This window comes from Cavia porcellus, unplaced genomic scaffold (assembly GCF_034190915.1).
Source record: "Cavia porcellus strain 051 isolate PalLab524CR breed Dunkin Hartley unplaced genomic scaffold, mCavPor4.1 scaffold_18, whole genome shotgun sequence".
Taxonomy (NCBI): domain Eukaryota; kingdom Metazoa; phylum Chordata; class Mammalia; order Rodentia; family Caviidae; genus Cavia; species Cavia porcellus.
The window spans coordinates 25,356,743-25,380,534 of record NW_026947501.1 but is presented as its reverse complement, the minus strand read 5'-3'; the positions used below and the strand labels follow the sequence as shown (position 1 = coordinate 25,380,534).

At 33.8% G+C, this 23,792-nt stretch overlaps 1 protein-coding gene and 1 non-coding gene across 8 annotated transcripts in view; both read right to left on the bottom strand.

The window, feature by feature from the left end:
- Znf638 (zinc finger protein 638) overlaps nt 1-23,792 on the bottom strand; it is a 143,089-nt gene that overhangs the window by 22,159 nt on the left and 97,138 nt on the right. For 4 of the 7 annotated variants that reach the window (XM_063229573.1, XM_063229572.1, XM_063229575.1 and 1 more), the window contains exons 11-19: nt 17,783-17,833; nt 8,961-9,026; nt 8,007-8,093; nt 7,675-7,743; nt 7,071-7,111; nt 5,449-5,580; nt 2,235-2,363; nt 826-867; nt 196-330 (exon numbers count right to left, since the gene is read on the bottom strand). In XM_063229573.1, the coding sequence (XP_063085643.1) occupies nt 196-330; nt 826-867; nt 2,235-2,363; nt 5,449-5,580; nt 7,071-7,111; nt 7,675-7,743; nt 8,007-8,093; nt 8,961-9,026; nt 17,783-17,833 (752 nt within the window). The remainder of the gene's footprint in view (nt 1-195; nt 331-825; nt 868-2,234; nt 2,364-5,448; nt 5,581-7,070; nt 7,112-7,674; nt 7,744-8,006; nt 8,094-8,960; nt 9,027-17,782; nt 17,834-23,792) is intronic. The other 3 variants (XM_063229576.1, XM_063229574.1, XM_063229577.1) reach the window with 3 other exon arrangements.
- Nucleotides 23,588-23,693, bottom strand: LOC111756578 (U6 spliceosomal RNA). The gene has a single exon (XR_002791008.1). It is a non-coding gene; the product is annotated as a U6 spliceosomal RNA (small nuclear RNA).

Here is a 23,792-nt window from a genome sequence, read left to right as displayed (position 1 = left end):
GAAGGCATAAAATATGAAAAACAATTTTTTTTACTTTCATAGAGAAGTCTCTTTCCTTATAAACAGTATTTCAAAGCTAAAAGAATTTTTAAAAATGTGACACATCAGTGTTTATTTTGCCAAAATTACTTTACGAATACAAGGTTTGATTATGCATTGTCTACAAAACAGTTAAATTAGGAAGAAATTCATTACCTTGTTTTTATTACTTATGAATACATGGTGATCTACTTTTCCAAACTGAAGTCCAACACAAAGTACACACTGAAGTCCATCTTCTGGTAAATTATCAAAATGTACAAATCTATTGTAAATTTTATCTGTATTTGCCTTTTTAAGAAAAAAGAAAAAAAACAGCTGGAACATCAAAGTATAAAACACAGACAACAAAAATTATTACCCAGATGAGAACTCCCAAGATTAAGGATGACTATGACTATGCTGATACAGATGGTGTGGTCTTTCTGCATACCCTACACCTACCTACCTACCTCTCTCTCTGCTACACAAGCAATCTATCACTGTGAATAATCAGTAAAATAAAATATCAAAATGGGAAGTATAATGATTCTACTACCCAACTGTTTACCCAAAACATCTCAGCACTAACATATTTAGCTGCTAATTATGTATTCTAGCATGTAGTAAAAAAAAATTTGTATCATGGACTAGGATAACACTTTATTTTTACTAACAAGATCCACCTGACATCTCCAATGCTTGAATATATTAGAATTACTAGCAAAGTTTTTCTCAGCACCTAAAAGGTATATAACCAATGTTATATGAATTAAACAAATGAAAACATGCAAATGCAAAACTCACCTCTGGGTCAGTTTCTTTAATCAAGGTTGTAAACAGAACTTCCTAAAAAGTCAAAATAGACAGAAGGTGTAAGGTGTTTCTCACTCATGTTTACTTAGTTATGATTTATAATATAATAATCTACACAAATACATATTGCTCAGTAGTTCCTAAAATGAGACAGCAAAATTTCTATTCCTTCCAAAAATGTTTCCCTCCTCTTAAAAATTTACTGAATACTGAAGTCTCACCATATCCACACAATCCTTTTCACTTTTCCTTTAAATTCATTAAAGATTAATGAGGTAGCGGTCTTTTGGGAGGACATTTGAGTTCACATTTAAGGAAAAGAGATTTAATTCAGACAAAAGAGAATGTAAATAAAATTTAACCTAGCAAAGCAGGAGGTGAGAAAATAACTCAGATACAGGCAAATAAAATATTGTATAGGGTGGCTGGGTGTGGTGATGCACAATTGTAACCCCAGCACTAAGGAGACTGAGGCAGGAGGATCACTGAGAAATTGAGCACAGCTTGGGCTACAAAGTGAGTTCAAGGCCAACTGAAAATTTTTAATATCAAAAGATATTTTTAAAAAAGGATAGGGTGTTAAGTTTATTGCTTGTGAATTAAATGTGTTGCTTTTAAATTAGAAAAGGTCAAAGTAGCATAAGAATAATGAAACTGGCAAAGAGTAGCTAATACTACTGACATATATAAAATACCAATTATATCAAATTCTCAATGCTTTTCCAAATTATTTGTATCTCCTCTTTACTTTCTCCTGGAGAGTCTATAATATGCCAAATATAGGCATATTATAGATACTGAAGGATTTTTGCATCAGATGAAAGGTGAATTTGAATACATTAGCTAAATGTGAGTAATTTCAACTTTATATTAGACTCATGGCTTTGTGGGAAAAGGACCTGAGGAAGACAAAACTGAAGACAGAAATCCCAATGAACAATTATTTTTGGTGGTCCATAGAAGTTACGAGTTTTTTGTTTTTTGTGCATATGTGTTCCCATGTGCTGGGATGATAGGCATGTACCACATCAGTTCAGATACTTTGTAACAGATAAAGCAATGGTGCTTAGGATAAAGAAGAGAATAAATTTCATAGACCTATTGAGGGACCAAGTATGAGAAATGAGGGGAAAAAATTAAAGATAACCTTCAGGATTCCTATTGGGATTACCATAAATAAGATTAGTGAGAACAGGCCTATTTTCAGATAGTTTTCAACACTAAGGGACAGGATATGCTCAATATGAAACTAACCCTCAAACAGTGGACTAAGCAATTATTGGAAAGATTTCTCAGTGTCAGAAAAAATATGTGACCCAAAGAATCAAACCAGGTAACAACAGAATCTGAAAATAATTCAGTAAGATCTAGTAAAATGATGATACAAGTCTATGATTTACCTCGTCTTTTATATTCATGTTTTCAGGAGCCACACTTACGGAGAGTTGATTTCCATCCATGGATATTGGGAAGCAGGTATAAAATTTGACCATAGAGTCTGCAGATTTTCTATTTATTTCTATAAGTGCCTTTTAAAATGAAAAGTACAAAAAAATTTTTTTAAAGATTTTTCCTCGGGGCTGGGGATTTAGCTCAGTGGCATAAGTGCCTGCCTGGCAAGTGCATGGTCATGAGGTTTGATTCCTAATACAAAAGACACTCTAGTAACTGATAGTAAGAAAGGTTTCATCTTACATACTACAATCTTAGTATCACAGTACCTAATATGTAGTAGACATTTTATGAGTTTTTTTTTTGTCTTTTTCCTTTTTATCGGTACCGGGGATCAAACTCACGACTGACTGCCTGCTTTCAAGGCAGGCGGTTATGCCGCTGAGCTAAACCCCCAGCTCCGAGTATTTCTTGAGTAAATAAATTTATTATTATTTTTCATTCCCAAGTAAAAAATTTAATGATAGATAAAAAGAGTTAAAACAGTCAAAAAATGTGCAATGGATATCAAGTTACTTTTTTCATAGATGTAACATAACCCTCCATATATACACACAAAATAAAACATTAAAAAATCTCTAAAGCCAAGATTCACACTTTTACATGATATCTACCTGTCTTGGTTACTTTTCTTGCTGAGCCAAAATAACCAAGTTGATACAATGTATTTAACTGCCCCTTAATATTTCAAGATACTTTTAGTTTTGCCTTTTCACAGATATAAAGAGTCAAGGTATGTTTGAATTTTCATACTTGTGTAATCAAACAGGTTGATTGCTATTCCATACACTTGAAAATACGGTAGAAATCTATGTACCTGCATATAGTTCCAAGTTTTTTTTATCTTGGTGAGTCTACTATTTTTAACAAATCATGTTTGCTGACTGACTTAACTTTTAGTATGTCATAATACATATGGATATGTACAGTGTCATGTAGACATGAATACTGTTTCCTACTTTAAGTATTTTTTCAACTTTTAAATTTTCATCTTGCTTCATGTTCGTTGTCACAGATATTTAAGTACACAATTCAAAAGCTTTAAACTATATGCCATTCTGAGTGGTGTAATGAAGTCTCTAAGTCCTGCTTTATCCTGCCTAGGATGTGAAAAATCCCTTTACCCTAGTCCCCATGCTACCTGCCTATTAATAATCACTTGATAGCCCCATGCTACCAGATTAACAGTTCAGTGTAGTATATGTACTCCAAAAACCCTTACTTAAGTTATAACAGTAGTGATACTGGCAATTCATATGTGCTGAAGAGAAGCCATTAAAGCAGTTTAAATGAAAAGTTTAGTTTTCTGCATAATAAAGAAATGTGTCTTGCTCAGACTGCCAAGATATATGGAAGAGCAAATCTTATACACATGATTCTATGAAGCATAAAGAAATTACAGAGCAAAAGCTACAGGGCATAAATGCTTTGTCATAATGGAAATCACATTAAACTTGTGCACATATGTACCAGAAAAAATACAAGGTTTAGTATTATCTGTAATTTCAGGTATCTCTTTGGTTCTTGGAACGTAATTTCCATCAATAAGGGGGACTACTAGAACTAAACCACCTATTTTTCTTCAAAAAATATTATCTTTGCAAGTCTCTAGTCCTGCTTTAACAAGTACACTCAACTCTAACGAAAACCACGCAGATAATATAAAATTTTTACTTACTCAGATTTTACACTTATTTATTGAGGGTATATGACAGAGTTAACAATTTCTGTTTTAAATACTCAAGTCATTTCTTTCCCTGTTTTAACATATTTTCACACTTTAAAAAACCCTATTCAAGGGGCTGGGGATTTAGCTCAGCGGCATAAGCACCTGCCTTGCAAGCAAGTGGTCATGAGTTCAATCCCTGGTACCGATTAAAAAAAAAAAAATTTAAAAACCCTATTCAAAAATGCATTCCTCAGCCAAGCATGATGGCACACGCCTGTAATCCCAGTCTTCAGGAGACTGAGGCAGGAGGATCACTTGTAAATTCAAGAACAGCCTGGGCTATGTAAATGAGTTCAAGGCCGGTTTGCACAATATAGTGAGGCCCTCAAACCAACAAAAAAAGCACCCCCCCCCTTTTTTTTGTCTTTTTCATTTTTATCGGTACTGGGGATCGAACTCAAAACCGCCTGCTTGCAAGGCAGGTGCTTTGCCGCTGAGCTAAACCACCAGCCCCAAAGCATCCCTTTTTATTGTGCCTTTAAACATTAAAAAAAAATCTACTTTTAAAAAATCAGCTGAAATATGTAATTGTCATAAAGTTCAGCTGTTTATAAGTATATTTACAGAACTATACCAACCAATTAATCTAGTTTTAACATAATGTGAGACTATGTAACACTCATCTGAACTCATTCACTCACTGTTTGCTCAAGCATACTGGCTCTGATTATAAACAAATTATCTATGTATATCCTACTCTACTTTCAAAGATCTCTAGTCATCACTAATTTCTCTCATTTAATTGAAACACAACACTTCTTCCCACTCCAGTGGTGTCATTCCCAATATTTCTTTACAAAATACACTGTTAACTAACGTGTTAATTAACAGTAAATTTTAGTGTTGTTTTGAAATTACAAAAGCAATACACACAGATAACTAAAGAGCATACAAATAAACCTAAGCTTTGTTCTGAGTATTGCTAACATCACTATTTTGACTGTAAGTGCCCATTTGAGTATCAATGTTAAAAATGTAGGAAGAATGAGTAGAACAGCGATCCAGTATAAAATCTTAGAAGTTATTTAAAAAATTTTAACAAACTTTTAAGATATAAAATATTTTTTAATAAACTAAAATTTTAGCAAAACTTTGACTTATTAAGTCCTTCCTTCCTTGTCATTAAACTTAGCTTGGCAACGTAAGTGCCTACCTGGCAAGCATGAAGTCATTTGATGGATCCCTGATACCAATAAACAAACAAAGGCTGCTAAAGACAAAACTAAAATAAGTAATATTTGAGTTTTACATTGGCAAAATCCCTTAGCTTAAAACACTTTATTTACTTTGACATACTGCTTTTAAATCCTTCCTAATTTTGTGAATTTGATTTTTTTCTATTTTTTGAAATTTTCTTTCTTTAAATCAAATTTTTAAAAAACACAAAAAATGTGCTGCTTACAGATAGCATGAAAGCTACTATCAGCTCTTACCTTTTTATGAGATGATAAAATCAAAATATCCTTTAAACCACCAAATGGTTTTGCTAAATTACAAATTTCTTCTGTAGAATATCCTTTATTAGGCAAATTAGAAATAAGTATCACACACATTTCCTCTGTTTCCTGCACAAGAAATTAAGAAATCAATTATTAAAATTTCCTTACCTGTGTTTGTATTTACTTATTCTTGGTATATTACTTATGTTCGATTTATTAATAAGGGATCTCTTGTTTCAGGAGGCTGGTTTGAACCCCAGAATAAAAATACCACTCCTTAAATATGCAAATTTGTATCTTGCAAATATACACAATAACTGCAGTCATACCATCTCTCATCTACTATAGATGTTTTTCACCCTTTTCTTAAAAAAACACTTATCTCGGGGGCTGGGGATTTAATTCAGCAGCATAAGCACCTGCCTTGCAAGCAGGTGGTTGTGAGTTCGATCCTCGGTACCGATAAAAAAACAAAAAAAGGGGCTGGGGATTTAGCTCAGCGGCATAAGCGCCTGCCTTGCAAGCAGGCAGTCGTGAGTTCGATCCCCTGATACTGATAAAAACGAAAAAGACAAAAAGAAAAAAACCACACACACACACACACACAAAACAAAAACACTTATCTTTTACTTCAGCCCTTTCTTGTACCTTGTGCTGAATGCTATTCCTCAATTGCCGAATCAGTGTATATTTTTTTATCTTCCCAAATATAAAAAAATACTTTTAGCAACATAACTTACCTAATCTCCTCAGAATCCTTACCCCACAACCCAATCTGTACTTTTTTTCCTGCCATCCCTTCTCTCACATCTATTTTATTTCCCAAGGTGACTCTCCCAAGCCTCTTTTTGCTTTTGTGGATAGCAGCAAACTTCTAAAAGATGTGATATAGTAAACCTGGCAATTTTTTACTTTTCTTGAGTGAGGGTGTGTTTCACTATAGTTTTCATAAAATTTTTAACTTGCATGCCAGTGAAATGTGTTCATAAATGGTTCCTTCTTAAATGGTTAATGGAACTCTACTGTACTATATACAGTGCTTCAAAATACTCCTATAAATAAAGGATACACTACTTAATAAATATTGAAGAATGGATTTATTAGGCAAAAAAAAACATACATTTTAGCACCTGAGTGATCTCAAAATCTAAATAAGTAAAATATAAATAAGGCAACATATTCTTAACAGATATAACCACAAGAAAACAAAAGTCAACTATTTATGTCTTTCACACAAAATAGGAAGCCCCATTCATTCCTCCAAAATTGAGAACTCCTCCCCCAAAAAACTCAAGCTAGTATTCTAAATATTAACATGTATCTCACATTTGTCACTAGGAAGAAAAAAAATGTTTTTTCCCCAAGAATTCTATCGGTTCTGATTTGATAAGCTTGTAACTGTCCCAAAACTCATTTAGACTTAAAAGTAATCTTCAGAAACATGTACTTTCATTTTATTTAATCTGTCCTTTTACTGACTTTCTATATAGTCCAAGATTTTTGAACTGAACTCCTATTCAAACAGCCACAGATCACTAGAACCTTACAAGCTAAATACTGTAGGCATGATAAGAAAAATGTATTTTGCCAGAAAATTTTAAATCATAAAAACTGACCTCACTGATTGGTTCAATTTCTTTGGCCTCCAATGCAGCTTCTAAATATCAAAATAAACAAAGTTAGTTAATTTAAAATTCACGCACATATATTGATCAAGGTAAAACTTTATTCTATAATAAATTAGACAGTAGCTATAAAAAAATGTACACAAATAAGCCAGGCATGGTGACTAATGTCTATAATCCCAGCACCTGGGCAGCTGAGGCAGAAGGATTCCCACATGTTTGCGGGAAGCCTGAAACAAAGTGAGACGCTGTCTCAAAAAAAAAGTACACGACTGACAAGAGACAATAGAATAGAAGGAAATATCTACATTGGCTTTTTTTCTTTTTTGCAGCACTGGGGATCAAGTCCAGGACCTCAAACACGCTGGGCAAGCACTATCACTGAGTTACACCCCAATCTGACAATGGCTTTTAAGTAATAGTTTTGAGAGTAAAATTTCAGAATATTCAAGGTACAGGGTAAAGATCTGAATCATAATACTCTTGATTTGATTTAGGAGTGAAATTGATATTTAAAAATTATCTTTTATTAAAATTTTAATTTTCCTTCTTCCCTTATACATAAGAGAACAAAATGAAATTTCCACTGGCCTACCTGAAATGATTTCTTTAATACTGTTTTCAGTCACTTTGACTTCAATACTGGTCTTTATTTCAGAGTTTGCTGCATGAAATAGTATACTTTAATAGTCTACAAAAACACTAATAGAGATTAAATTAATAAACCTAAACAAATTTATTTTTAGCTAGTTTCTCATTTCAGATGTCCTTAAAGATAATATGACTTAAGTCAAATCTAACCCTTAAACTTCCCTTAGGAAAAAAAAAAACTTCTCTTAGAATTTTTAAGGAAACTTTCAAAAAGTACCTTGAATAAATACCAAAAGGTCCTAAAGAAAACATTCAGTGATACCACTTCAAACTTACCTGGTAGAGTTATAGGTTTACTGGAGTCTTTGTTTTTGATATTCCCAACCTTTTTGACTTCTACAGACTTCTTTCCAGTCGATTTTGCTTTTAAAAGTAGAATTGAACCATTATTCTAAGAGTATGTTGACTCACTTAGCATGTTACATACTAAAGTATCAGTAAGTCATTCAACTAGTCAAAGCTGTTCTTTCCATGTATTTATTGCTATTTATTTTCAACATCTGTTTATTAATAATACTGAAAGCAAATTTGAGATATATTTTGTTGGTGCTCTTAAGTGAATAGAGTTTATCTCTGTGAACCAGAAATACATAATTATAAAATCAAAAAGCCACACTTCATAATTTCTGGAAATAGTCTATTAGAAAAAATCCACGCTTGCTTCAATGTGCTACATTATTTTATTATTATTATTATTATTTTTTTTTTTGGTACCGGGGATCAAACTCACGACCTCAACACTTGCCAGGCAGGCACTTACAGGGCTGAGCTAAATCCCTGGCTGCTACATTTATTTTAAATAGTGTTCCATTTTTTAATAGAGAAAATTCGTTTTCCTAATGTAGAAAGAAACAAACATTTTAAAAGTAAAAAACAGCAAAGAAATTGTATGTGCTGTGGAATGTAGTATGAAGTGACAAAAAGAATAAACCATTTACAGGACAGAATGACATGGCAGCCTATGATTATGTATCTGCAGAACCTGTAAGCCATGACTTACATACCTGTGCAAAAATGTACCTTAATGGCAAATACTATCAAAGATGGAAGTATCAATGAATGAAAGTCCTATATGGGCCAGGTTTTAAAAAGTATTGAAATATTCATGATGTTACTACACACTAAAAATTACTCTATGAATTCAAAACCTGCTTTTGGTATTATATTTTCACTTACAAAGGTAGAATTAAAATTAAACTTATTATAACCTTTCTTCCCCCATAATCTTACCTGTTTTCATAGCTTTACCTTTGGCAGCTACCGTTACCACAGATTTTACAGAGCCTGCTGATTTTCCTAAATCAGAAAAGCAGCAGTCAAAACTGGTTTGTTTATTTAACTATTGACAGTCTCCAGAGAACTTCACAGAGAAATGTTTTAATAATAAAAAGCAGTATTTTACTAAAAACAAAATATCATCACCTTTAGAAACATAGGTTATTTTCTAAAAGTCACCTAAAATAAGAATTCATCTCTCTGCCAAGGCACTGAAAAGTTCAGGTAAGTTAAATGAATCTCTAAAAGTATGGATCAAGTAGAAGCTAAGTTTCTAATTCCAATGCCATGAAAACAATCTTGGCCTCATGCTTTTAAGCAGTTATGATTTCCTTAGCTCCCAGTTGACTGAAAGAGATTAAAGTCATAAAAAGACTGCTTTGACTTATTTCTAGTGTGCCCTAGCTATTTAAGAGTATTTAAATTTTTCTGACTGTTCTTTTTCTTTTGTTTTCTTTTTTTATACCAGGGATTGAACTCAAGACCTCATGCTTGCCAGGCAGGCACTTGTACTGCTGAGCTATTTCCTCGGCCCCCTTTGACCATTATTTTTACACACATACCTATTACTGTTGATTTTACCTGACAATGCTATTTATAAAGATTGTGATCACCAAGTCAGGGACCACCAAAAAGTCAAATCATTCTCATCTGAGACCAACAGATTTAGCTCTCAAAAGCTAGAATTTGTAACTAGCAAAAAAGTATGAAGAGGCCAGGCATAGTGGTACATGACTATAATCTTAGCCCCGGAGAGGCACAGGCAGGACTATCACTGCAAGTCTGAGGCTACCCTGGGGTACAAAGTGAGTTCAAGGCCAGCCTGAACTGCATACCAAAACTCTATCTCAAAAAGACAAAAACAGATCCAAAAAAAAAAAAAAAAAAAAAAAAAAGAAAGAAAAGGTTCAGAATCAGAAATCACAAGATCTAAACTGAATTCCAAATAAAATGGAAAATAACTGAGTTCTGTGGACACTCTCCCTTATATAAACAAGAGTGGTTTGCTACAACTACCTAAAGAAACTAAGAATAGGACCATATTCATTTTTTGTACCGAGGATTGAATTCACGACCTCACACTTGCAAAGTAAGCACTTTGTCACTGAGCTAAATCCCTGGTGAGGACCATATTCATGAAAATTATATCATGTACATATGTACGCATGCGCGCACACATGAGAATCCTGACAACCACAACTGAAAGAAAATACAAATCCACCTTTCATACTCAAAGACAGACTATAATCTTTGTTTAGAAAGAGCAACACAAGACTCCTCCCCTTATTTGAGTTCTGGCTTTCCATAGTTTTAGTTACTCACAAACTCAAAAAAATAGAAAATTCTAGATATAAAAAATAAAAGTTTTCATTTGTGTATCATTTTGAACAGTGTGCTGAAATCCCCAGCTGTCCTGTTTTCATCCTGCCTGGGATATGAAAGGTTCTTTTTCCAGCATGTCCATCAGTCACTTAATAGTGGTCTCTGTTATCCACCAATACAAGCAGTGCTTGTATTTAAGTGACCCTTATTTTACTAATTATAGTCCCAGAGAGCAATAGTACTAAAGCTGGCAATTTTGTATGTAAAGACCATATTCAGATAACAATTTATTATTGTTGCTAATCTCTTACTAAGCCTAATTTATAAACTAAAACTTTTTATGTATGTTTAAAAAACCCAACATTTTATGGGTTTCCAATCATCAACTATGGGTCACAGAATGTTTACTTGTGAATAAGGGGGAACTATAGTACCAATCTTCATAGTTTGTTACTCAACTAGTCAATTCTAAATAACTCTTAAGTTTTATTTATAAGTTTTCTGCAGTAAACTCTGTGTTGTAAGACTTCAAGGTATTTCTTTTAATATCCTTATTACTAGCCCAAATCAATTCACTTTATTACTTCTATTTAGGTAGCGGAATTTAAGAAAAAAATAGCCAGCATTAAATTTTGACATATAAACAAATATCCACTAATGGTTCTCATATATTATCAAAGTACCTGTTAAATAAAGACAAGTTTCCCAGCAATCCAAGAAACCCTGGCAGATGAATATCTACAAGAAACTTCAAGGAAGGAAATTCTGGATCTGCTGTCAACAGATGTTGGTGTTATAGTTATTTCCCAATTAAAGTTAGCTTCCTTCATTTTAACATCATATGGAAGGCAATTTAATCATGTGGTTCCTAGTCACTTCCAGATGAGCTAGAATTAACTTGTATTTAGCAGATGTGAAAGGAAAAGAAGGGCCGGGGATTTAGCTCAGTGGCTTAAGTGCCTGCCGGGCAAGTATGACGTCGTGAGTTGGATGCCTGGTACCAAAAACAAAGAAAGAGTATGCTAGAGTAACAAGAATAATAAACTGAAACCCATTAGAGCTTATACAAACTACCAACAGATCATGCTTGTTTATCATATGTATTCTATAAAAGGAAGTGAAGAAAAATATCTCTTCCAATTAGATTATTTTACTTCAATAATTAAGTTTGCCAAATTTGCATGAACCCCCCTCCCCCCGTTGTGCAGCCTTGCTTTCTAATCTCTTTGTCTTCTTCTATTTCTCTATTTCCCTAACCCCTTTAAATTTTCTCCACTGAGGATAAAACTGGTATATTGAGTACCTTATTTACTGCATATAATTCTATGGCTAATTTTAGATTTAGCTGTATAATCAATCACAAATTAATAGTTACCTCAGTTTGTCATTTTCTAGGCTGTTTGATGCTATTATTATTGCTGATTGTATCACTTTAGTCAAAATGATATGTTATTCCTGGTATATCAAGACTAAGTCTGCCTAAGAGTCACAGAAAATACTGTAGGCAAGTGCCAAAAAACTAGAGGCTGGGCCAAGTAGGCAGCAACTTCTCATCCCCAACAAACTGAGGAGGTAGGATCCTGCAACAGACTCAAAACCCAAAAACCAGCTACATCTGGAAGATACCTCTGAGAAGTAGTCATTTCCTAAGGTTCTAAATGCTAGCAATAAAGCAACTCACCATAGGCAATTTTCAAGTATCAACCAGGAATTAAACTAAACAAACAAACAAACAAAACACAAGGAAGACACTTAAATAAGATGCAACCTGAGATACCCAGTTCACTAGAGAAACCCAGGGAGCAACAAGGTGGTACAGTCAAAAAGCTACCTACTTGACCTCTCTGAAGTGGTAGCTATAACACAAATGAGTAAGACTCTAGAAAAACTCAAATCAGAAATGATTTCTCAGATAACTACAAAGATAGTGACCAAAAGAAAAACCATACTTAGTGACTCTAAAGCAGGCAGATACAGATAAAAAATAGAGAAGCTTAAGAAAGGGATGGAAACCATGAACAGCAAACATAGGAAAGAAATAGAACCCATAGAACAGATTCAAGCAGATTATCTGAGAGAATAAGAATTTCATTCAAAGAGGCTGGGAATTTAGCTCAGCGGCATAAGCGCCTGCCTTGCAAGCAGGCAGTCGTGAGTTCGATCACCGGTACCGATAAAAAGGAAAAAGACCAAAAAAAAAAAAAAATTTTTTTTTTTTCATTCAAAGTATCCATAGCAGAACGAGCCACTGTTGGGACATAATCTCAGATACAGAAGTCAGGCTTTGTGGTTTGCAATCATGAAAAGAAAATTTCTTAAAAATAGCCACAGATCATGAGAAATCAATCCAGTAGCTGCTAGCTGATGCAAAGAATAACAACCGAAGATTGACTGGAGTCAATTAAAAAAAAAAAGCAGGAGATAGCACAAATGACACAAAAACCTGTTCACAGATACCAGGGCAGAAAATTTCTCTGGCAGGGAAAAAGAGTTTGACCTACAGATAAATGAGACATAAAACTCCAATTAGCCATAACCAAGAAACATCTACACCTGGACATAACACAGTCAAGATTCCAGAAATTCAACACAAGAATAGAATATTAAAAGCTGTTGGAGAAAAGAAACAAATCACCTATAAAGAAAAGCCTATCAGAATTACAGCTGACTTCTTAACACAAACTCTCAAGCCAAGGAGAGCTTGGAGTGAAGTATTTCATTTTTTTTTTTTTTTTTTTTGTCTTTTTCGTTTTTATCGGTACCAGGAGTGAAGTATTTCAAGTCTTAAATGAAAACAACCTCCAACACAGAATGAAATACTCTACAAAACTAACTTTCAAAATTGATGGAGAAATAACATTCTTCAAGGACAAACATTTGAGGAAATTCCACACCAAAACAGCACTCCAAAATATTCTAAAATAGAAATAGAAATAGATAAATAACAAAGACTACAACCTCATGAACCCAAACAAAAAGAATCCACCAGGCAGGCAAAGCCGACAATTAAACAGAGTGGAGAAGGACCACATGAAAGGAAAATAACATAACAAGGATAAATCAGTCACTTACAACCATCAATGGTAATGGTCTCAACTGACCAATCCCCTCCCCCCCAAAGACTGGCAGAATAGATCAAGAAGCAAAATCCAACCATATGCCACACACAAGAAACACACTTAATTCAAAACAAAATTCATAGACTCAAAGGATGGAAAACAATACTCCATGTGACAGGAAAAAACAGGAACAATCCAAGAGGAAGAACTAACGCATGCAACGAGTATCACTACACCCAACTATATAAAACAAGTACTAAGACGGGTATGGTAACACACGCCTGGAACCCCAGCACTCGGGAGGCTGAGGCAGGAGGATCGTTGTGAATTCAAGATCAGCCTGGGCTACAAGGTGAGCTCAAGGCGAACCTGAACTGCATAGTAAGACCCTGTCTCAAAAAGATTAAAAAAAAAAAAAGACATGAAAAATCAAATAAGCACTAGTCCAATGATATTGAGGGATCTCAATACTACACTGTCATAAATGCTCAAAAAACCAACAATAAAATATTAAAACTGAACCAAACTTTTGAACAAGTAGACTTATTACACCAGATATCTGTCTACAGTGTTCCATCCTACAACATCAGCATATACATTACTCTCAGCTGCCCCCTAGGATGTTCTCCAAAATAAGCCACATACTAGCTCATAGAACATGCTTAAGTAAATGCAAAGGAACTAAAATTAATCCATACATATTATCAGAGTATAATGCAATGAAACTGGAAATCAATGGCAAAAGAAACCATTAAGAACTTCATAAACACATTAGAAATTATATGATGCCCTCCTGAACAAGTAATGGGTCACAGAGGAAATTAAAGAAAAAATTAGGCCAGGCAAGCTGGTACATGCCTGTAATCTCATCACTCAGGAGGAAAAGGCAAGAGGATCTTTGGCAGTTTGAGGGCATCCTGGACTACAAAGTGAGTTTAAGGTCAGTTTGAATTACAGAGCAAGAGACTGTTTAAAAAAAAAAAAAAAAAGAATGAACAAAAAAGAAAAGAAAGGGGCTGGGGATTTGGCTCAGCGGCATAAGCGCCTGCCTTGCAAGCAGGCAGTCATGAGTTTGATTCCTGGTACAAATAAAAATGAAAAAGACCAAAAAAAAAAAAAAAAAAAAGGCCATAAAAAAAGAAAAGAAATTAGACAGTTTCTATAATTAAACGATAAAAAAGTAAAAAAAAAAATACTGGAACTTACAGGATGCAATGAAAGCAGTGCTATGAAGAGAACTTATAGCAGGAAAACAGAGCAAGCACAAATAAACAACTTAATGTTGAACCATGAACTTCTTGAAAAAGAGGAGCTGGTGAAGTCCAAAACTTGTACAAGAAAGAAAACTATAAAGATCAGAGCAGAAATTAATGCAATGCAGAGTAGGAAAACAATACAGCACCAGAGAAATAGCTCAGTGGTACAGCGCCTGCCTGGTCCTGAGTTAGATTCCAGGTACAAAAAGAAACAAAAAGCCCCACCAATACAAAGAATCAATGAATCAACGAGTTGGTTCTTTGAAAGATTAAATAAAATTGACAAAGCCTTAGCCAATTTTATAAAAAAAAAACAGAAGAAAAGACTAAAATTCACACGATTAGAATGAAAAGGGTGAAATCACCATGGACTCTGCAAAAATTCAGATCATCTATACCCACCTTGAGAATCTCTATTCTACTAAACATGGAAAATACAAATGAACAGATTACTAGATACATATGAAATGCCAAAGCTGAACCAAGAAGATGCAAAACTTCCAAAATAATCCGGTCTCAGTCAGTGAAACTGAAAATGTAACTAAAAACCTACCAACTGAAAAAAGCCCAAACCCGGATGGATTCACTGCTGAATTCTAGAAATTTAGAGAAGACCTAATACCACTACTTCTCAAACTCTTTAATGAAACTGAAAGGGAATTACCTTCCCAAAATCATTCCTGGAAGGAAGTATTACCCTGCTACCAAAACCAGAGAAGGATCTAACCAAAAAAGAGAACAACAGGTCAGTCTCCCTAAAACACACATATAAAAATCCTCAATAACAATACTGGCAAACAGTACAACAAATCATCAAGATCATACATCCTGACAAAATTGAATTCATTCCAAGGAAGCAGGGATGGTTCAACATATGTACATCAATAAATGTAACACATCATATTAACAAAGCCAAGGACAAAAACTACACGATCAACTCAAAAGATATAAAAAAAACTTTTGATGAAGTCCAGTACTCATTCATGATAAATATTCTACAGAAAATTGGAATAGATGGTCTATCTCAATCTGATAAAATTCATGTACAACAAACAAGGATGTCCAGTGTCACCATTCTTATTCAATGAAGTTCTGGAAACTCCAGCCAAAGCAGTTAGACAAGAGAAAGAAAAGGAATAATTATAGGAAAGGAGGAAGTTTAATTGTCATCATTTACAAATGACATAATACTCTACATAGAAGACCCCAAAAACTTCACCAAAAGACTTATAGACTTTGAAAAATCAATAGTCTTGGTCCAGGCATATGGCTCAGTGGCACAAGCATCTATCTGGCAAGCACAAAGTCAATCAACAGCCTTACACAAATAACAAACTCACTGGGAGAGAAATTAGGGAAACAACACTTTTCACAATTAGCATCCCAAAAAATGAAATACCTAAGAATTAATCCAACAAAGGAATTAAAAGACCTCTACATTGAAAACCACAGTACTGAAAAAAATAGACTGATGAGGACAACAGAAAATGGAAGAATATATTTTGCTCTTGGGTAGGAAGTACCCATTTAGTGAAAATAGCCATACTTCAAAAATTGTTGCACAGATTTAATGCAATCCCAATCAAAATTCCAACAGTGTATCTCATAGAATTAGAGAAAACAATCCTAAAATTCATTTGGAACCAGAAGAAACCTAAAATAGCCAAGGCAATTCTGGGCAAAAAAGGCAGGAGGCAACATAATCTCCAACTTGAAATTATATCACAAAGCTACCATGATAAAAAGAGCATGATTCTGGCAAAAACCAAAAAACAGACCCAAAGATCAATAGGACAGATTAAAAGATGCAGAAACACCTTCAGATATATTTAGCTAGCTTATCTTTAACGAAGATGCCAAACACATTTACTAGAGGAAAAACAGCCTCTTTAATAAATGATGCTAGAAAAATTGACTTTGTATATGCCACAGATTAAAACTGGACCAGTATCTTTCACCATGCACTAAAGTGAAAGCAGATCAAAGATATAAGTTCCTCAAAGGATTATTATCGCAAACACATAAAGAAATTTTAAAAAAAAATCAGATCCCTCCCCCCTAATTAAAAAACCCAATCCAAAAACAAGTATCTGAGATAAATACATACTTCTCAGATGAAGTGTAAATAGCAAATAAACATGAAAAAATGTTCAACATTGCTGGTCATTCAAGAGATCCAAATTAAAACTACACTGAGATTCTATCTCATTCTGGAAAGACTGGCTATTATCCAGAAAACAACCAGTAACAAATACTGGCAGGGCTGTAGGAAAAAAGGAACCCATTTTCACCGTTGATGGGAATGTAGTCAGGTGCAACCACTATGGAAATCTGTGTGGACAGTCCTCAAAAAACTAAAGACTAGAGGCTCCATTTGACCCAGCTATTCCCCTCTTGGTATCTTTCTGAAAGAATTAAAAGCATCATACTACAGAATTATATGCACATTAATGTTTATAGCAGTACAGTCTGTAATAGGCAAATCTTGGAAATAACTCAAATGCCCATCAACTGGTGAATGGATAACCAAGATGTGAGGTTTTTTTTATACAATGGAGTATTTACTCTTGCCATAAAGAAAGTTATGCTCAAGACATTTCTAGAAAAATGGATGTAACTTGAGACCATATTCTTAAGTGAAATAAATAAGACATGTATGTGTAAATATTACTGTTTCTCTGGTGTGAGAAACTGAGAAGTGTTAATAAGGAGCAAAATATAATAGGTATTGTGAAATAGGAAGAAAATGTTCAAAAGTGGAAGGGAACAAGTGACAGGGAAGAGTGGAAGGAAAGAAGGGAAAAGTAAAACAAAAATGAAAAAGGAAGGAAAACATGGAAATAAAGTTTTTTAAATGGGGAAGGCAGGTGAGGTGGAAGGAAGGGTAGAGGGATGGGGAAAAAAGTTGTATCACATATAGATACAAATTATCTGAATTGAATGCGATTGTTACATATATCTAAAATGTACCAATAAAATCTGATTAAAAAAAGAAAAAAATAAAGTTAGCTGGTATGTCTAGAATGTTAATCAAAAAACAAATGTGCAAGATGGAGAATACAGTTCAGTGGTAAAGCACTTACCTGGCATGTAATAAACCCCTGGTTCAATTCCCAAAACCACAAAAACAAAAACATACCTGCAGATTTGTTTACTTTGGCTGTGGATGTCTTGGCTTGTCCAGCTTTGGCTAAGAAAGTAAGAAAAGTAGTTCAGTAACGCCTTACAAATAGTATTTCGATCAGAGTTAAAGCTAACCTAGGGGCTGGGGATTTAGCTCAGTGGCATAAGCGCCTGCCTTGCAAGCAGGCAGTCATGAGTTCGATCCCCGGTACCGATAAAAAAGAAAAAGACAAAAAAAAAAAAAAAAAAAAGCTAACCTGATAATATTATAATGATACAACACTGCCCAAGGAATTCTTACCAGGGCAAATTTGTAAGACATAGACTTGCTGTGTCAGAAGGCACATATTTAAAATTTAACAATACTAAACTGTCCTCCAGAGAGCCTGAGCCAATTAATATTTCTTTTAATATTATACGACAGTGGATTTTATCCACTTCCAGACACATTATTTTATGTCGTAAGACTAACATCAAATCAGAAATTAATCTTTCCAATCTGATGTGGATATCATTATGATCTGATTTTATTTCTTTAGCTATGACTAAAGCTGTATCAATTCTCAATTTTTTTTTGTTTTTTTAGACAGGGTGCTGCTGTGTACTTGAGGCTGGTCTTGAATTCACTATGTAGCTCAGATTGGTCTTAAACTGATGGCTATTCTGCAAGTGCTGGGACTACAGGCTTGAGCCACCACACCTACCCAATTCTCACAATTTTAAAGATTATCTCTGTATTTCTCTGTAAGCTATCAGCTGACACAATGTAAATTTTTCTTCTGGGTTGCTGACATTTTTCTTATCTATTAGATCTCCTTTACACATTAACAAATTAGTTTACATCACACAGGGAATGATATTTAAAATAACTGTGCAAACATTTTGCAAAATTATTTTTATATAATCAAATTTCTTCCTGTTTGAAAAGGAATTCTTCACACTGAAAATGAAAAAAATACACATCGTCCCTATTTTTAAAAATACCTTTGCCAGCCCATGGAAATTGAATCACTGATACACTTATAATTTATTTTGTTGAGTGTTTTACCAAAGTAAAAATGCGGTTAGTCAAGTGAATGAGTAACAATTTTCCAGCCACAAATGTGAAATATAATAATACAATTTACTGGTATACCATGTATTTTTGAGGAAGATTTCTGGATTCTCTTCTGTTCTAATGATCATTCCTCTATTTTATGAAACTATATAAAATATTCAAAGTCTTTTAGCTGTGTAATACACTTTTGAAGGTTTTTACCATTTTTATTATTGCAAATGCAATGTAATATAAGTGATTTTTACATATGGTAAAGCAAACAAACTGACTTTAGAGAATTAAAATAAGGTAACTATAATTACTTTCAGTATCATAGTAATTCATTTTATTGCATTTTCCCTTACTACAGTTATTCTAAAATAATAATGTATCTTTTCAATTTCATGTCACTTGTAAAATGACTAGTGGCTAAGTTTTAGAAAAATATTTATGCGTATTTGAAATTAAGGAGCATATTTGAAATGGATTAATAACATGTCTTTCACTATAATAATTTTTTAAAAACACGTATTAACTGAAAGAAGTAGTTGATAAGTATTACTTTAGTTCCTAACCTCCATGGTAATATATCTACTGTTTTATTTATATTTTCTGGCTTTTGTGTTGACTATATACATTTTTACGTTTGTCTACATATAAATCAAAGTAAATACACATAAAGATCCTATTATATTTAAGGAAATAAGGATATTTTTAATGAATACTAGAAATGGATATTGAACTTCACCAAATATCCTTTTTTCTAAGTACCTATGGAAAAAATGGTATGGTTGTTTCAGTTTTTAATGTGATAAACTGAATTAATAGACTTCCATTTTGAATTAATAAATTATTCATTGAAGGGGCTCCCAAGAACTATATACTAATACTTTACACTTTTACATTAATATTCCTAAATGAAATTGTCCTATAGTTTTAATTTAGGTACCGTCCCCCAAAAATCTAGTAATTGTAAATTCACATAGACTTAACAAGGAATAAAACGAAGAGTTCTCATATAACACCCATCACTCAATTTGCCTCTACTGGTAACACTTTATATAATTACAGTATAATATCACACAAAAATGACATTGATATTATCTACCAATATTCAACTGTCACTAATTTTACATGAATTTATCAAGTTGTTTAGCCCTATGAAGGTATCATACATATACACTACACCGCATACCACCTGTCAGGATACAGAACACTTCCCTCACAAAGATGTGTCTTACAATCCATTCACAGCAACTATTACCTCCTTCCCTTCTCCTAACTTCTAAAAAGCACTAATCTGTTCTCTATTTCTGTAACTTTATTATTTCAACAATGTGATATAAGTAAAATAAAACTTTTTGGTATTTTTTTCCACTCAGCACAATTCATCTATAACACATTAGTTGGTGCATGTTCCTCTACCCCCACACTCCTTTGTCTGAGCACACTCTATGGTGAATCTATGGCATGTGTGTCACAGCAGACTATTTGTTACCATTAAAAGCTCTGGGCTTGTCATCACTGCTCTAGGCGATGGATATACCACAGTGTACCATTTATCAGCTGAAGGCCATCTGGGTTGCTTTAATAAGAGTCATAACAGTTTTTGGCTATTATGAATAAAGTGGCTATAAATATTTGCATACAGCTTCTGTGCAAACAAAACCTTTATTTCTCTGGACTAAATGCTACAAGGTAGGTATATGTTCAGTTCCATTAGGAAACTGCCACACTCTTCCAAAATGATTATAGAACTTTATATTCCTATCCTGCAATTGAGTTTTTCCACATGCTCAACAGCATTTCATTTTACCAATATTTCAGGCATTTTTCTAAGCATATACGGGTTTTGCAATGCCTGTTGTTTTTTTGGGTTCCTGTCTTCCAACATTACCCACCATGGTCCTCATACTAAGGACCTAAACTCAGGACCTTTACACTTAACTATAACCCCAGTCCCTTCATTTTTGTTTTTTATTATGAGACTGGATCTTACTATGCCACTAAACTGACCAGTTACAACTCTGCTTTTTATATGAAGCTTTTTTTTCCTCTGAATGTTACAGAACTAGAATTATGCTTCCTTAAATTTGGTGGTGCTCACATGTGAAAACTGTATTTGCAGAGTGCTTTTACTGGTGAACAATTTGACTTAGATAGATATTACCTGTGGAGAGTGTTAGTAATTTTCTGTCTTTGAGACAAGCTGACCTTGAACAGGCTATATAGCCCAGGCTGGCCTTGTACTCATAGCAATCCTCCTTTCTTAGCTTCCTGAGTGACAGAATTACAGGTATATGCCACCACACCCAGCTTGAATATTTTTTGTGAAATAGATTAGCTTTTAACAATAAGCACTTATTACTTCTACAATTAGTTTTTAAAAAGTAATTCTCATCTAAAAACTGAGAAGACAAAAATAGCCATCTTTTTTAAAAGAGGAAGTCATAAAAGTTTAACAACAAACATCATTAAATCAAGAATGACAAACCACAAGACACTATACAGTAGGTATTTTTCCATGGATTCAATTATAGCATTAATACAGAACAGATTTGGTTTCAATATACATGTACTCTTCTTGCTCCTGCAAATACTCATTAATTAAGCCCTTGCAGCACATTAGACATTAATGCAAAGGAGAAAAAAAAAGTACAAGTGTTCTCTCAACCAGCCAAGTAAGGGAGGTAGACTTATTAACAAACTATTAACGGATTTAAAGTATAAGTTATTACTAGAAAACAGGTGGGAGCTTCGATCTACTCAGGAGAGTCAGGGATGGTGTCACGAAGTACTTTCATCTGCAATCTGCCCTAAAGATGAATTAAGATTTGCTTCACTTTCACCTCTGAAAGAAGTGTTAATTTACCTTTTATTTTCAGTACCTTGCCTGGACCTATTAAATAGGTACTAACTAATTTAAGTTCTCTGGACGTCAAATAATGATGCCATGCATAAATAAATGAGGGATGAAACAATATGGTATACCTAGAAAATAAATTATTTTGAGTGGCTGGAACATAATATATAGTTTAGTTAGTATCCAGTGGCAGAAAAGTAACATGGGGTCAAAAATGTAATTTACATTAAGTTGAAGAAGCTGGGCTTTATTCTATGGGTCAGTTGGAATGATCAGATCTGTCTTACAGAGGTATCAGCATAATAGTGTGAATAATGGGGCAGAGAGTGAAATGAAAAATCAGTCAAAAAGCTATCGCCAAAGTTTAAATGTAAGAAGACTGGGATCAGAATTTTAAAAGTTATAGGTATGATGGAACCAAGGAGAAAGAATTTGAGAGCTGAGAGAGATTCAAGGAGGAACTAATACGAATCAGCCTGACTGGATGAAAAAAGAATGATGTACTTTTTTTCTTTTTAAAAAGAATGATGTTATCAAATTTAAACTATCTGAGACAGAAGACAAGAGAACATCGGATTAAGGTTTACTCACTACTTTTTACATTAGGTAAGTGGTGGTGACTATTAAATAAAACAAGAGAATGAGAGGACTATATGTGAGGAAAGTGATGTCTCTAATACATGTTAAATCTCTAGAAAGGGCCTCTTATCAGGGACATGTTGGAGCCATTCAACAACTGTTTCTGGCCCAGAACTAGCCACATAACCCCAGGCTGGCCTTGAATTACTGACTTCTGTCTCAGCCTGCCCTGTTCTGGGATTACAGGCACTGCAACATCACATCAAGTTTATTTCTTTTAAATTAGTATTGTGTAAGAATTTCAAAGTTATCCTTTATAATCAAATTATGCTTTTGCTTCCTCTCTGTATTTCATCTTTTTTATTTGTGCTTATAATCAAAATTGCCCAATATTTTCTAATATTCTTCAATATGGCACAGCTGATCTCAAAAAGGTATTGTGCACCCTTTTACTCTCTCTTACCTGATTTTTCTTGGTCAACAAAAGGTTCCCCTTTCTACACTTGCAATGGAAAGAAGTATGTACCTGAAGCATTTCTCTATATACTCATTACTTTTATAGTATTAGAACCATTTTCAAAATTTAGATGTTCAACTTAACAAAACATTTCCCAGACATTTGCATCTCATTTTCAACACTATGTGACTAGATAAATAAAAATATTTCCAGTTGGGCTGGGGATTTAGCTCAGTGATCTAAGCACCTGCCTGGTAAGCTCAAGCTTATGAGTTCAATCCCCGGAATCCCTAAAAAATAAATAAAAATACAAATTTCCCATAGATATTCTCTGAGAGCTGAAACCTGGCTACTGAAATCTAAGTTCATGGTTTCCCTAACCCTGATCTGAATCTCCAATGCTTTAAATTTTCCATTAACAACTGTTATTACCATTTCTGAGGAAATCCATTCAGCTACAAATCTTGAAATTTCTTATTTTTTAATTTTTATATCTTATCCACTAAAAAATTCCATATACTAAAATTCTACAAAATGATCCAAATTATGATCCAAATTATCTTTTTTTAAACAAGCTGCAAGCCACACTTTATTACACATTTCTGAATCATGAGAGAATATCTGCAAGATAGCTCTCTTTGTCACTGACTGTCGTGGGGAAAAAGTTCCTGCAAACAAAAAAAAAGTCAAAAATTAAAAAAAAAAAAAAAAGTTTAAGCTGAAAATGGTGGCACACTCCTAGAAACCCAACACTTAGGAGGTTTAGGCAGGAGAATTGTTCACAAATTCGAGACCAGCCTGGGCTACAAAGTGAACACAAGGCCAGCCTGAACTACATAGCAAGACCCTGTCTCAAAAAGACAAAAATAAAGGAAATAAAAGTCCTACATGTATGGAATGCTTCATGAATCTTCGTGTCATCCTTGCACAGGGGCCTTGCTAATCTTCTCTGTATCATTCCAATTTGGTGCCAAAGCAAACACCAAATATTATCTTCTCAATAGGATTTTTCAATCTATCCATTCTACATGAAACTCCTAAATAACTGTTGGTGATTTATTCTTGACAGCAAATTTACCCAGGGCCTATAC